General features: G+C 44.1%; 1 protein-coding gene across 1 annotated transcript; it reads left to right on the top strand.

Moving 5' to 3' along the window:
* Positions 1-6,655: 6,655 nt before the first annotated feature.
* LOC148822421 (inhibin beta B chain-like) lies at positions 6,656-16,375 on the top strand. Its single transcript, XM_088930581.1, has 2 exons — positions 6,656-7,099; positions 13,886-16,375. The coding sequence occupies exons 1-2, from the start codon at positions 6,712-6,714 to the stop codon at positions 14,665-14,667; spliced, it is 1,170 nt and encodes a 389-aa protein (XP_088786707.1). The 5' UTR covers positions 6,656-6,711; the 3' UTR covers positions 14,668-16,375.
* The last annotated feature ends 29 nt before the right edge of the window (positions 16,376-16,404 follow it).

The raw sequence follows: 16,404 nt of genomic DNA, 5'->3' as shown, positions 1-16,404 counted from the left end.
AGAGCAGAGTGATGAAGCCAGTTCAGAGAGGGGGGTTATTAGGAGGCCATGATGGGTAAAAGCCAGGAGTAAATTTGGCCAGGATGCCAGGGTCAGTGCCGGATTTCCCATTAGGCCTGTAGGGCCTGTGAAAATTTTTGGGCCTACAAAGGAGGGAAACACTAGTGACTAATGAAGAACGAGCTGAAACAACATGCCTGCGATCGACTCTCGGTGCTCCAGATCAATAATCATGTGCTCTATAGCGGCTGTTCTAGACACTAGAAGCATCGATGTGATGGTCGCTCGACTCGCTCCATCAATCACGTGGTTCAGCATTAGAATAGTTTAAAGTGCATCATGTGAATCGACGTCATTCAGTTGGCGTTTACACCTCTTTTTGCACAATTCGGAGTGAAAGGGCCGAGGGCCTACGAACACCAAAATTTGGCCCTGGCTAGGGTAACGGCCCCGGGATTTTTAATGACCACAGAGAGTCGGGATCTCTGTTTTATGTCTCATCCAAAAGACAGCACCTTTTCACAGTGTGGTCTCCCTGTCACTGTACTGGGGCATTAGGACCCACGCAGCCTGCAGGGTGAGCGCCCCCTACTGGCCCCACTAATACCTCTTCCAGCAGCAACCTCGGCTTTCCCAGAGGGCCTCCCAGCCAGCTATTGGCCAAGGCTCACACCTGCTGAGCTGCTAATTGTGTTTAAGGGTGACATAGCTGCTGGCAAGTTGCAGGGCGGAGGAGATATATATATATTCTCATATAATACTGTGCATTTAGGCTGAAAAAAACGTGCGTGCTTTAATGGACATTCGGCAAGAAGAGAGACATTCTACCCGTTAGCCCGTTAAACCGAGGGTTTACTGCAATTCCAAGACCAAACCTGAGTGTATGGTGCCACCTCGTGGACAGTATTGAGGAATGCAGCAATTGCAAACAAGTTTGCGTGTCCAGATTGCTTTAAACACCGAAAGAACTGTAAAACAACACGTACGGTATACGTCTGCGCAACCTTTCCGTCTCAGTCCCTGGTTTTCCGCGGTATAACACAGTACATGAAACACTGATATGTTTGGAGAGGTAACACCATTCCATAATAGGCATCTGACTTGATGACAGAATTTAAAAGCCAATTTGCCCGAAGTGCAAACGCGAAATGTTTCCCCGCATGACTGGCTCATGGCCCCATCATTTCACTATGAGTTTTTAGTTTTTATTAAACCCTTTAGCACATAAACATCGACCAACTGCCGGTAAAAGGTCACTCAAAAATAAAAGGGTGGTTTTAGTAAATCTGTCGGCTCCAGCAGTAGTAAAGAAACACAGTAAAGCTTTATTCCTTAAATCTCCGTCTGCAACCCCGTCTTCACAGGGAATAGAGAAGTGAAGTGTATTGAAAGGTGTTTATTGAGCGTTTAGTCATGGTGAGATTTGGCTGAGGGCCGGACACTGGCCGGGATCCCCTGCAGAGAGAGGAGTGACCAAGGGGCAGCTGCACAGGAGGAGGGGAGCGGAGGACCCTCGCGAGGGAGAGCAGGCTTGCATGTGCTATTTACAGCTACTTGTGAAATGAGCTCGGGAATGATAACGAGCCGAGAGGAGCCTGAACTTGGCCGCTGTCGCTTCTCCTGCACGCCCGCTGGAACTCCATTCCCCGGCTGCGCTGAGAGCCCAGCAAGCGAAAGAGTCCGTGCCTGGAGCCCGACAGCGACCTGGGGGCTGTCATTTCGCAGCTCAGCACCAGAGTCACTCCAGACATACCCGCACGTACCGCATCCACCGGACACTCCCAAAACATGTAACCGGGGGCCTGGACGTTTTCAACGCAACACGGGATAAGGTCACCACCGAGAGCAGCCAGTCTGACTGCGCAGCCCGTTTGGTAGTTTGTAGGTAATTGATCAAGGATCTCAGCCACCGGAGTCTGTTTTGTCCACGGCAGTAAATGCCCCTCCACATACTTTCTGCTTGTGCGGTCGCTTCATGTTTCACTGTTCATGCTGAAGGACCCCTCTGGGTTGACTACATCAGTGATTTGGGGGGATTTTGAGTGCTTGTATCGTGCCTGCTCGAGACTGAAGAGGTTCAGTTCCTCCAGGCTGTCAATGGAGGCCTGGGCTGCTCTTCTCCGGACAGATACCAGAGAATATATTGTCTGTGATGTGGTGACCAAAGTTATACACAATATTCCACATGAGGCTTTAATAGTGTGTTGTTCAATGTTAAAAAAAAAACAGCCTGTGATTTAAATTCTACACTTTTAACTATCGCAGAATTTCATTTGCCTTCTTAATTACTTCCACACATTGTCTAGAAGATGTCAGTAAGGCGTCAATGTAGACACCCGTGTTTTTTTCTCCCATCAGTACTATGATTTCACTGTGATTTGAAATTTCAAGGACCTGCTTAAAGTTTCATGACAAATTCCAGGTAGGCCCACTATTCGTATAATTGACGAGATCTCATGGTTTTTATTTCCGAATGGTGCCTTTTCACCTTCTCATTTTCCAGAAACCTAAATGCTGAACACATTCTTGTAATTCTGTGTTGTTAATGAAACCTAATAGAAACAGTTATATGGTAACCTGCGAACTGCCTCAAATCACGTATTTGGTTCAATGGTAAGGATTCTCTGAGGCATCGGCCTTGCCTCTCGGTTGCTAACCTTAACAAACGGACCTTCTACTGCAGCTCGTACAGAGGAGAACAAATCCTTCTGTGCAACCTCTGTAATTTAAAGAGGAGGACAAAAATAGATGAGTGATCTTCTAGACAGTAAAATCATGCAGTAAATAATAATTAGGCAGCCAGGCCTCCCCAGTCTGACAGAATCAAAGAGAAAAACCATGTCCTGCAGACCATCATTATTGTACATCTGTAAACAGGTTGTGTACAGTATGTGGATTTGGGTTTGCCAGATTCTTGGAATCAAACTAAAAGCCTTCCCAGGTGCTGCAAAAAAGCCCAGAATCAAGCCGTGAGCCCACCTGAGTGCTAACGACAGAGGCATACAACCTCGCAGCAAACATTAAAGCATTTTTTCCCCAAGGCTCTCGTTTGTTTACAGCTGATAAAGGTCAGTGATATTACAGAGAATTCCTTTCCTCTTTGAAAATGTACAGAATGAAATTCAGCGAAGCACCCTAGAGTGAAAACCTCATTTCAGACCTGGGGTGCTGTCTGTGTGGAGTCTGTATGTTCTCCCCGTGTTCCTGTGGGTTTCCTCCAGGTGCTCTGGTTTCCTCCCACAGCCCAAAGACATGCTGGTGGGTTAATTGACTTCGGGGAGAACTGGCCCTGGTGTGAGTGTGTGTCTGTCCTGCGATGGACTGGTGTCCTGTCCAGTGTGTACCCTGCCTTGCGTGTGTTGCCCGCTGGGATAGACTCCGGCTCCCCCGCAACCCTGAAGTGGATAAAGCAGCTAGGAAATGGCTGGATGAAAGTATCTACCTAGTCAAAACGGTAAGAGTGAAATATCAGAATGAAAGTTAAGGTTATTTAAAGAGATCTGATACAGCCCGTGGCATTCTGCTGGTGACTGAAAGCTGGGGGAACTGTAAACTCACCTCCAGTCATGAAAATATTGCTTTCCTGTTTTACTGCATTTATGACAGATGTGATGTTCATCTGCCTCCAGGTGAATGGATTTCCACTTGATTAGCCACTTGACTTGATTGTGTCTCATTAGCAGCAGTGCTATTCTTCTAATATTTCAGCAAATGCACAGCGTTTTATCCAGCTATTCCTTTCATCTCGAAGAAATTGGACTATTTTCTTTAAAAAAAAAGGGGTATGCGAAGTGAGCACAGTACAGTATGTTTCATAAGATACTACATACAGATGACCTCTTCTGCGGCAGGTTTATTTAATATTACCGGACCAGTGTTGCGGGGTCATCCCGGATGGCCATGCTGACCGCCTCGCTCGACGCACTAACCCTAATAAAGACAGAATGATGCTAATTACGAGCGTAATTAGGGTAAATTTGGAAAGCGCACGTGGCGCTTTACCGTGTCCAGCGTGTCTCCATTGCCATTCAAACAGATGGTCGATTTTGGGTTTGTTTGTTTGTTCGGTAAGTGCTTGTTAAGAACTATTCAATAACTTAATACATGATCACATTCACTTTCCCTTTCACTGGCTGTTACAAAAAAAATCACACGTTTGTGCGTGTTTGCAAATGTAGGATGCCGTTAACCTTGTCTCCTTTAGTTGCATTGCGATCGCCGTTGAAGAGCACTTTAATGAAATAGGCTCTTGGGTCCTCGCCTATTTAAAATAGCAGGCAGGAAATACACCAGTTTGAAGACGGGTGGCGCTGTTTAGTCGGGGTTCCGATAGCTGCTTCAAATTCACACATGGGGCTCTGGTAAGATTAATAATAAATGCTTCCTTACTAATTGGGTTAACTCATTTACACTTCTATTAATAATTTCTGAAAACACAATATGTTTTCTTTAAACTGCCACAGAGGAGACGCTAATAAACAATTATACCACATTTATCTCCTGATATATACATACTTCTATAATGTCATACTTAAAACCAGCGGTGGCTCATACAGATAATAGTCTCAATCTCCGTCTAATGGCTGGAAAACACCAGTGTGACCCATGTGAAAAAATATGAACAAGGAAAAACCTAACAAAATAAAAATAAACAGAAAACGTACTGTAAGGGGGGTTGTGGGGATATCGAAGTAGGGAGTCCACACAGACGGGCCTTTGTTAGAGGCAGAAATCACTGCGAATTGCAGAGAAAATAAAACAGACCTCTGTGTGTTAGGTAGTCACGTTTTCTGTGTCAGGTTGAATTAGCGAAGTGGGCTGTTGGAACGCGGCGCTCAGCATCGTGGAGATACGTCACTGGCGACCCCCACTCCAAACTTTTATAGGTTACCTGAAAGCAACAAAGGATTGTTACACATCCCGCTGATCGCTCCGAACACCATGTTTATGACACCTGAGATGTTGACTGTCACAAGAGACGGTTGGAGAAAAACAAAATGCATCGCTACAAATGAAAGGGCACAGAGCTCGCCCGTCAAAAGACTTTCCATATGGGTCTCGGACTTACAAAAGAGCTTTCTGATGCCTAATGAAAACATTCTCTTTCAATACTTACCACAATAAAAAAAAACACGTTCGACGCGTAGCCCCTCTTTCTGTATCTATATACTGTAGTCTCGTACTTGCAGCGGTTAAGCGCTGCTGAAGTTTCCGCGGTAATTCTTTGAACCTATAATAATCAGTGATGAAACCCAAATTAAAATCGGTCCCGCTGAAATTCTTGATCTGTGTAACTGCGGTGTGGAATAAAATACATGCATCCTATTATTATAAATTATTTCGTCTTAAATATTGTAATGAGTAGAAACGGAAACGAAATTTTTCGAGGAACGTGCAGATGTTGAAACTACATATGAAAAGTGTTTTTTTTTTAAATATTTTGTGTAAGTAAAGTGACAGAACTCTTGCGATTAATCTTTTCTATGATCAGACAAAATAAATACCCCAGATTATCAAACAACACACCGCGCTGGTAGGTTAGACTTTGTGTGCGCAAACTCTCAAAACCATACAAGCTTATCTGTTATCATTTTATTCACAGATTGGTTAGTTATGTAACTTTTATGATACTTCCATGACTCCCAACCCCCCGTAATGGAGCAGATGTAATGAACTTGACCATTATTTCCTCCATATTTGCGCCGTGAGACCACTGTTTCAGAAGTTGCTTTACCTTAGCCTAGGGACATAATCCTTTTAAATAGCCGAGTCCAGTTGGTGGAACGTCCCACGTGGTTAGTCTCCTGTATAAAAAGTTTCAGTGTAAAGTGCCACAATGTCGTGATTGCAAGGGGCGGAAAACACGAACTGAAGATTGTATCTTCTTGCCGACGCGCTGAGATACACATCAGGACCCATTTGCAGATCGGAAATTAAAAAATCACTTTTTTTTTCTTTCAAACGAAGGCGGCAAAGATCAGAGGTAGAAGTGGATGGAGATGGAAAAACTGGATTCGGCAGACAGCAGCGAAAAGGGAGATATGATTTAAATGAATTGGTCATTTCTTTCCTCTTCCGCAGTGGAATTTCCTATGTGTAACTGTAGTTGTGGGTTTTTTTTGCGTCTTCTGCGCAGTGAATGCTTTGTCACGCTGCTTGAGAAATCTTTGTTTTTCCTGTTAAAATGTGTAGCTTCTAGTCATTTATTTTTTCCTGTTGCTCAGACCATGGCATGACACGTCAGGCATTCTCTGCTATAAAGGGTGCTGATCTGAGGACCTTCGGTCAAAATATACACACATATATGTATAGTGTACATGTGTATCGGTGGAAGTTTCACTTTGGGGCTGGTACGTTAAATTGTTCATTCAGTCAGGCAAAAACGGAGAACAGAGGACAAACACGTATTAGTTTCCACCTGAATTTCGCATTCAAAATGACCAAAGAGTTGCAACCTTAGGGAGTTTACTAAGTGAATGTTCGGAACTATTAGCACATTGGGCACGTTCGTCAGAGCTCTGTGGACTAAGTGGATCTGATTACTATGTTCAACAACTGAATAGCTTCATCGTAGCTATTCTGAAAAAGTTATTTCGGATATGTTTTAGCGTAGTGCATCAGAACCCAACCTGAGAAGACGAACGTGTTGCTGCGTTTTGTGTTCACGTATTAGATTCTAGTGTCCTCGGGAATACCTTTTTTTTTTAAAAAATGAGAAGATACATCATCAAAGTGGCCTGTTTCGTGGCTTGCGTTTTTACAATCACATGCACACCGGCTCCGGGGACTGAGACTCAGACTGTGTCCCAGGATACGTGCGCGTCTTGCGGTCTCGGGCAGCCGGAGGACGCGGGGCGGATGGACATAGATTTTGTGGAAGCTGTTAAGAGGCATATACTGAACAGGTTACAGATGAGGGAGAGACCTAACATCACCCACCCCATCCCGAAGGCGGCGATGGTCACAGCCTTAAGGAAGCTTCACGCAGGAAAAGTGCGAGAAGACGGAAGAGTAGAAATTCCGAACTTCGACGGCCACGCCACCTCCAGCAACGAGGTGCAGGAGCAAACTTCGGAGATCATCAGTTTCGCCGAATCAGGTGTGTAAAAACTATATTGCTATTACCGCTGCTAACGCACTGCGGATACCGCTGTTTCGTCCCGCCTTTGCAGCGTAATTTCTCTACTAGTAGACAATTAAAATCAATCGAAAGGGTTAAAGCGTGTTGGTGAAAAGTCCAGCGACTGGCTGCTCACCGTACTGTCGCCTGACTGTCCCTGCAATTAGAAAGACAACCGAGAATAAACAGTTAAAAACAGAAGAGCCTCAACGTATATAGAAATATATAGGTACTAACTTTCAAGCGTGGTTTTCCTTCTAAACATTTCCAAATGATTTGTTCTGCAATCTTAAGGTAGCCTAAACAAAGAATTTGTCATAAAAACGCGTTGCTATAGGCTACCCTGAGCTCAGGTTTCAGACAGATAAAGCAATCTGAACGCGAACTACAAAGAACTATTATGTAAATTCCGAAGCACCGTTTGACTGTGACACCTTTCCGTACAACAAGGTCCCTTTAATGAATGTCATCTTCGTCTGTGCCCCAGTGCTAAAGTCACGTAGATAACTGCTCTGAGAGGAGAAGGCAACACACAACACGACAAATAAACGAGGTACAGTAGCTTAACCTGACCATGTAGTCTAAAACACTACGTACATGAGCAAAGCAATGAAGTCTAAGTCGGAATAAATACGAATAACTGAGTGATGTTACGCAAAAACCTGTAGTTATTGTAAAAGGAACCGCGTTTCTATATGTGATAGTATTTAATGTAGCCTAAATTAATGAATATGCGAGTGTCCCATGTGCGACCTCGACTGAGAGTACCTCGAATGACCTCGCTCGGGAGAGAAGATGCTCTGAATCGCAATTGTGGAATGGAGCGGTGCTGCAACTTCAATTCACCGTGTTGATATAAAGCTCCATTCAAAGCACGAGAGAGAGAAAATAAAACAACTGGCCGTTTATTTCACTCCCAAGAATACTTATGCAGTTAATGCTAAATATTCTTAGGATTTCTTTCCCATCCAGAAATAGTATCCATCGCTATTCAGCGCCGATGGTTAACAAAGGGCCAGGTTAAGGTTTGAATGAAACGCGTTAAACGGGTCTCAAGTTTATTTCTTGCAGAAAGCGAAAGAGATACCCGTCTTAACCTAACTTGAACTACAACCACGTTCGGTGCGGAGTTAAAATCTGGTTCATTATTTCCAAAATATAAGCTTTTTAAAAGTCTGTGTTGCTGTCGTAGAGCGGGTGACTTAAGATGCTCACCGATCGCTAAATATTTTTTTAAAGTTATCCACAGGCGCGTTGGACCTTTGTGCAGTATTTTGTTGTGGTACTGGCTCTAGTCCTCGTGTCCCGGACTGTTTCCTGAGTTCTGGCCAAATGGGTAGAAGCCCAAGCGGGGTCGCTGCCAGCCGGGCATGGCCGAGCGACAAACTGAAAGTAACAGTTCGCTGGGAGGCTTCGTCAGGCGAACTTGAAATGAACAGTGTTTCCACCTCGGCACTCAAAACTGTGCGATGCTCTTTCAGCACTTTGTGAAGGGGGTCTCATCGCATGCTGTCTCCTTTTCCCGTTAAACCTCCTACTGTATGGACAGAGCGGCTCGTCTTTCATCCAGGGCTGGTTTAAGTCCTTGCCAAGTTTGAAGAACAGTTAGAAATCCCTCAAGAGTATGTTACAGTATGAGATTATTACAGGGTGCCATTTGAGAAACGGGACTCAGGCTTGTTCCTTCTTTGGGTTTAGTCAGGTTTTTAATACATGGAATAAAAAAAAAGTGTGAAAATTGATCTGATATGGAAAAAAACCTTTCAGTGTCATTGTTCGCTCATGCAAATTATTTTCTTCAGTCGTGCTTAAATATCTGATGATATGTAGGACATGTTAAGTAATGAAATACAATCTATGCCACTGATTTAAAATGAGCCATTCATGAAAGTTTAATACTAGCTCCTTAATTTAAACATTTGCTTTCCAGAGTAACACAGCTGTCAAAGTCTATAGGAAATGACAACAGGAATCGGAAAAAATGGACCAAGCAAGGAAAAGAGTGACCAGGTGTCGCACTACAACCACTGGATTCTGAATCATTTTCACAGATTGTCTTCATTTGTGGATTAATGCAGAAAAAGGCAGAAGCAGAAGCACTGTCCTACTATTGACCAGTCAGACTAATGTTAGCAAGCACATGAGCAGGTACACCTGCAATGCCATCTAAGAAAGTACTGTTACTGAAAAGGTAATAGTGCTGATGTCACAGTGCTACATCAGGAAGACAAAATCTACAGGAACTGTATATTTCAGCTCTTCTTACTTGTGATGAAGCTCGCTTCCTGAGCTTTCAGGTTTTCTGTGAGAGGGCCCTGTAACAAGCACGGAGCCAGTGTGCCTTTTGCTGCCTCGTTCTCGCTGGCATCGCTCTGAGCGAGACAGGTCATATCCTAATCAGCATGGGCTGTGTCCGCGGGAGAGGCTGGCCTTGCATTTCGAAAGATGAATGCTTGGATTCAGCCTGAAGTGGCAAGTTCTACACAGAGCTCACTGGGGACATTAGCTCTGCTCACAAAAGGCTTGTGAGTGCTGGGAGTGATCCAGAATATTAACTTGTCATCAGTTTCCATTGAAGTTCCACAAGGTGCAAGCTATTGAAAAGCCTTCTAGGGGTTGGTTAAGGACTCCTTTCTTCTGTGTCCATGTATTTAGAATATTTGGGGACCTTTTCTGTTTCTGCTAATGATTATTTTCTGTACTTGTGGCAGTTTTTTAATGCTATCAGCAGGGAGGCCGCACAAATCCCCTTTTTCTCTTCTTAACCATGAAAAGCTCCATACTGCCAAGCTGCAGGTGAAGCACAGTGCCAGCTTTAGTGATCTGAAGCTGTGGGCACCCCTTTACTCTCCACAGAAGCATTGATTTGTTAGAGCAGAGGCACAAAGGAAAGACAGCACCTCTCTTTTGGAATTACTACAATAGCTGTTAACTCTGTACAGAGTTATCTTGACTGCCCCTGGTGAAAAGATGCCTGCCACTTGAAAACACAAAAGCATAACATGTTAAGGCTGAGGCCCGACCTGTTTTCCTTTGTGTGCTTCCTTGTTCAAGTTATGATTGGATGGATTGTCAAGGCTCTCCAAGCACTAACCCAGAAAGCTCTGAAATTTGTCTTAAGAGAAAACATCATGACACAAAGATTAAGAGAACCTGTCAAGAGTGTCAGGACTAAAATAGTTCTTATATTCAAGGTTTAACAAAGGAAAACATAGTTAAAACATTGTGTTTTCAGCATTATATAGCCAGTACTGATTAGCTGGCTATCTGCTACAAGTTGCCCAGCTCTAAATTTTCTTTTTTTTCCCTTGCTTGCTGGTCAGTTCTGTCAAACGACAAAACCTGTTATTGACAAAGGATGTTGAGAAATGACACAGAAATCACCCCAGCTGTGTTTTGTGGCTGAGCAGGTGAGCACATGCAGGAAGACCATTAAATATAGTTGCTAATGCTATACACATGTACTGGCCTCACCTGCACACAACAGCAGCAGTCAGCAGTTTAAATGCTGACCTGTCCTTTGTTCTTCTTAAGGATTTCTTACAGTCTGATATACAGGATGGCCAATGGCCATTAAGAGACATGCTGGAGGGAGCCAGGAGTATATAGAGCTACTGCAGTCATAACATAGTTTAATTTCAGCTTCTTTGTCTTACATGGACTCTTTGTACGTGGTTGTCCATCACTCAGTCAGTTCTATGGAAAGTAGTCTCATTTCCAGCTCTGTGCCCCCAGCAGTGGAAGAGTGCACCGTGTTCCCTCCAAGCAGTTCAGAAGCTTTGGTTTAACTGTGCTGTGAATGCTCACACACCGTGATAGCCTGTCAGAGTAGCAACGGAAAGCATTTCAGGAGTTTAGTCCTTCTGTTTGCGGTGTGTATTTTGGTATCTGCCTCATGTACTGAAGCCCAGCCTTATTTAAAAGTAAGTTTCCTTGGTGCATCATTAAATCTTTTTTTTTTCTGGTCACGTCTGTGTCCCTTGCTACGTTGGACTGAGAACATTCTGAGCTCATAATCCCCTCACACGTTGACAATTAGGAGCAGGCAGTGCCCAGCCAAAGGGTGGCAGACCGCAGTGTGAAATTGGGTGGCAGTTTGTGGCATTAGCAGACAGTCCCGCCCGCCCAGACGTGCCAGCGATGGCGACAGAGTCGTACCATCTCTCCTGATGCCAGGGAGAGACGGACAAGCTGGTGTTGAGTGACTGAGCTGCTTGGAGGACAACCCAATGAGACGAGCAGAACTCCTCCCCGTCACCAGTTTCTCTGGTCCCCTCTCCTTAACTGTGCTCTTTGGAGCAGCTCAGATAAGCTGGTCAGAATTTCAGCAGGGGACAGCACCAGTTTTGGATGCAGAAACGTAAAGGATACATGGAAAAAAAGTGTCAGACCTTTCCTTTTTTGGCTGTTCTGGGACGCTTAAAGGGAGAATGCCTGCACACAACACAGCAGTTAAGTACACAAATGCTGATGGAATAGAATCTGTTAGAAAAAAATATTTGTTGAAGTGGATTTCATATTCTGTCTGTAGGGTTCTGAAAATGCACGTTTGAAATACGAATCGTAGACAAGTGTTTACATTTTATTTTGAGCCTTCCTAATTTAATGAAAACTGCTGTCATGGGAGATTGATTTTGAAATGTTGTGCAAATGCAGTGACTAGTCCAAGATGAGAGCTGTAGTTTATCCTAGTGAAAGCAGGCACATCTTGGTTTAAGTAATCCACAGCTGAGTTTCTTGACACACCAATGATTTCTTATCAATTTAATTTGCAAAATGTCTAAATCGCTCTTCAAAAATAAATATCTCCTTTGCACATAGAAATCTGAGCAACAGCATACCAAGGCCACCTGTTGGCATTGTGTCTGACAAATTGGTTCACGGGCAGCTTTTGTACAAAGGTTCCAACATATTAATGAATTCATAGTTCATGGAGAATCTTTGTGTACTAGACTAAACAGATGAAGGCAGAAGTCAAAATGTTACACATTTCTGTCTCTGAAGTTTTATTTGAGGGGAAACTGTACTTCATAGCGGTGAAATGAGAAATAGAAGGGATGTTGTCACAAAAATGTGCTCTAGCGTATACTGTGAGGTACACTCAGTTACTGTGTAGTTACTTTCATATTTACTCAATACCATGTTTTTACCTTGCTCTTCACCAGCTTTGTCTAATCATGTTTTCCCGTGATACTGTGTGGTGATTTAAGACATGGTGGTTTGGCTTGCATTTACTTTATTACAGAACCCTTGTTCTGCAGTGTGTGAAGCCCAGCGAGCTCTGAGTTTTCAGAGTATTCACAACCCCCTTTGAACCTTTGTCCAGCCGCTTGTCAGCTCTCCCTGTATCTCCTTCCTGATTCAGGGCCAGCTGGGACTGACCCCAATGCAGTTGCTGTTCTAGCCAGCTCACTGCGACCGTGTGACAGAATGCTGAGAAAGTACTGTGTCTAGGAAGAGAGAACAGACCTTTGTGCATATCGCTGTCTCCCTTTGCATTGCCCCTGGGTGTATCTCCTGGAACACGCTTTCAGTTTTCAACTGGCCCGACCTCTTGGTCACCTCTGCTGGAAGAAGGCTTGGGCTCTTTCTTAAGGCGACTTTCTCATTTAGGCACTTTCCACTGACACAGCACAGCATCCTTCTTCACCGCTATTCAAAACCCCCTGCAGCAGACAGACTGGCTCTGTTTTCTTTATTTGCCATAAACATTAAACATTCAGACCATTTTATCCGTGGGGGTTTCAGTATTCCCACCCATTATCATCCAGACACTTTGTTTCTTCTTCTCACCACAACAATCCTAATCTGTGCAAACAGCACCAGGGTCCAGGCTGCATTTTAATGCCCGCTGCGGCACTAACAGAGCCAGGCTGTGTCACCTTAATGACCCCTCTATCCCTGGCAGGAGATGCACTTTCAGTGCCACAGTTTACAAATCTTCTCATCTTACTTCATTAGTTTGTGTTTTTTATATGCATATACAAATATATAAACAATTGATAGTAATCATTTATATTTATATTATCTACAGCATACCCATCCATTTTCTAGCTGCTTTCTTCAACACAGGGTTGCAGGGGAGCTGGAGCCTATCCCACCCTGGACAGGACACCAGTCCATCGCAGGGCAGAGAGACACAACACACACTCACACCAGGGCCAGGTTTCCCAGGAGCCAATTAACCTACCAGTGTGTCTTTGGATGGTGGGGAGGAAACCCATGCAAATTCGGGAAGAGAACACAAACTCCACACCAATAGCGTCCCAGGACCTGAACCTGTACTAAACTCTGCACCACTGTACTGCCCTGTGCAGCACATGCTGGTACTATATTAAAAGTTATCTCATAAATTATTTCTAATTATTCTAAAACATTGCTCCTTTGTCTCCTGAAGAAATCTGCTTCATTGTGGGGGGGAGAGCTGCCCCATTTTGGGCGGGTCAGAGGAGTTGGCCTACACATTCTCATTGTCTCCATGTGTGTGATAACATGGTTTGTAGCTGCAAGCCCAAATGTGTAAAATACGCAATGTGTTATTCCAAATGGGACGGGAATAGCAAATAATTAGTGGTTGTGAATGTCTAAAAAATTGAGTTTAAAAATATTATAATCGTATATTGCCTAGTTACAACATTGGTAAAAGAGCAAACAAATTTCAAAAGCCACCAGGAGCCTGAACGCAAGTCAGTTGCTTTTAACAGCAAGTGCTTCATAACAGCACTTACACTTGTTTGATTCTTCCCTCGTCTTTCTCTCTCGCAGACGAGCTCTCATCGTCGAAGTCCAGCCTCTACTTCCTGATCTCAAACGAGGGAAACCAGAACCTGTTGGTGACGCAAGCCAGCCTGTGGCTGTACTTCAGGGTGCTGCCGGCCGGCGCGGAGAAGGGCACGCGCCGGAAAGTGACGGTCAAGGTGTACGCGCCGGAGCCGGGCGCGGGCGCGGGCGGCCGCTGGGACGTGGTGGAGAAGAGAGTGGACCTCAAGAGGAGCGGCTGGCACACCTTCCCCCTGACGGGGGCCGTGCAGGCGGCCTTCGAGAAGGGGGGCAGGAGGCAGGACCTGGACGTCCGCTGCGAGGGGTGCGAGGACATGGCGGTGGCGCCCGTCCTGGTCCACCCCGACGACGAGTCGCACCGGCCCTTCCTGGTGGTCCAGGCGCGGGTGGCGGACAACAAGCACCGCATCCGCAAGCGGGGCCTGGAGTGCGACGGCACCACCAACCTCTGCTGCCGCCAGCAGTTCTACATCGACTTCCGGCTCATTGGCTGGAACGACTGGATCATTGCCCCCTCGGGCTACTTCGGGAACTACTGCGAGGGCAACTGTCCGGCGTACATGGCCGGAGTCCCCGGCTCTGCCTCTTCCTTCCACACTGCCGTGGTGAATCAGTACAGGATGCGGGGCATGAGCCCGGGGTCCATGAACTCCTGCTGCATCCCCACCAAGCTCAGCACCATGTCCATGCTGTACTTTGACGACGAATACAACATCGTGAAAAGGGATGTTCCCAACATGATCGTGGAGGAATGTGGCTGTGCTTGAATTTCATGGGACTTTTCACTCCACAGAATCAACGAACAGCAGGAAATAAAAATCATAATAATAATAATAATACAGATATTAATGGTCACAATTCAAATAATATTTATGAGCATTTTGATACTTTTGTAATATGTATATAAGGATATGTATCAATATGTATTTGTGTGTGTGTTTAGATAGATACACACCTATGCACACGTACATATATTTATGTTTGTTGCATTCTCTTGGTAGAAGGTTTTGTTGAACACGCCAGTCTCAGAACAAGTCCGTTCTGTAATGCACCCTGAGGACGTGACGTCGAAGGGATGAAAGAAGAATATCGATCATCAGATTTTATTTTTATAGTCTACCTTTTCTACAATCCACAGAGAATTCTTCTGTGTTCTGATCACAACAGGGAAGACTGCAAGAAAGCCAACGCAAGGGATCTGTGGAACTAACTCCAGATGCAGACCTGGCCTCTTTCTTGTGCTGGAGAGGGACATATAAAGCACTGACAACTTCTAGATTTATGCAACTTCAATCATACAGCACTTCCAAGAAGGAATGCAGCTACAGGGTGGGACACATGCTCCACTAAAGGGTCTACACAATATAAGATATTGTTTCCTTTTTCTATAGCGTGAATTCCACGTGGCCCGTTGTGATGGAATTGCACATGGCTTGACATTCAAACACTTAAAATGTATTTGGCAAAAGGCCTCAGTGCCAAGGGACAGGGACTCTAACTGATGTTCCAGGACAGTAAAGTACTTATGCTATTTGAAAAGCATGCATTCCTCCCTCATGGACAGGAAACCCCCACTGTGTGGATGCATGGATAGTTGATGCTGGGGTTTGAGCTGGACCTTAAAATGCATTGTTGCAATTTCCCCTTGAGGTGGGAAAGTTTAGCACCCTAAAAAATCAAATATACTTAAACTGCTGAAGCAGAGAACCTTTATCTCTTCTGAATCAGTGGAGAGAGTTGCCATATTGCTGAGTTGGTAATGGTGTGGCATAGCACTTGCAAACTCCTGAATGCACACTTGATAGCACTTGCAGATTTAAATGCCTTTAAAAGGGTACGGGATGGAGCACATACCCTTTCTCACAATCCTACTCAATAAGTGCCGCATGAGCTATGCAATGTAAAGAATTGACCCATACCAGGCAAACTGAACTTTTGTATGAGTTTTTAACTTTTTCAATACTTGAAATGTAATCATTCGCTTCTTCTTCAAAGTGAGTGACTTTTACAATGTTTGCACTGAAAAGTTGCGTGATTAGTTTAAAACTGCCATTGAAAAATGTTATTTTTATAGAAGCAAATTGAATTCTGTTAAAAAATGTATTATACCTAATACTGGAACCAAAGAGGCCAAGAAGTTAGCTATTATTAGATGGCAAGGTTGTTTTGTAAAATACTTTGTGATCATTTGTGAGGCCTAAACACTGTATCAGGGTACAATATTATGGATTCCATTTCTTTTCAGATCAACATTTTTTCTATTTTTGTTCAGCAGATAAATGGAATATCTCAGAAAGTGTCATCCAAATTAAATCTTTCTTTTTTATTTAATAAAACCAATTACACTTCTAGCTCCAGCTGCAGAATCATTTAGAATCAAAATAAATGTCATCGCTGTACAGTTCATGTAAATTAAAAAAGATGCTTTTAAAATATTTTGTTCTTTGTAACTTCAAAAAATAAAATTCTTACTCTGCATTAATGTTCACTTCTCCTGCTACTAC

Source organism: Atractosteus spatula, chromosome 13 (genome assembly GCF_055471065.1).
Source record: "Atractosteus spatula isolate fAtrSpa1 chromosome 13, fAtrSpa1.hap1, whole genome shotgun sequence".
In the NCBI taxonomy this organism is placed as follows: Eukaryota; Metazoa; Chordata; class Actinopteri; order Semionotiformes; family Lepisosteidae; genus Atractosteus; species Atractosteus spatula.
Note: the sequence above shows the minus strand (reverse complement) of the source record. Positions and strands in the feature narration are given on the sequence as shown.

What these genes read in the sequence shown, in the direction of transcription:
- LOC148822421 (XM_088930581.1), top strand. Translation starts at nt 6,712, where the DNA reads ATGAGAAGATACATCATCAAAGTGGCCTGTTTCGTGGCTTGCGTTTTT. An exon ending in CATCAGTTTCGCCGAATCAG is followed by an intron (nt 7,100 to 13,885) that starts GTGTGTAAAAAC and finishes TCTCTCTCGCAG; the next exon opens with ACGAGCTCTCATCGTCGAAG.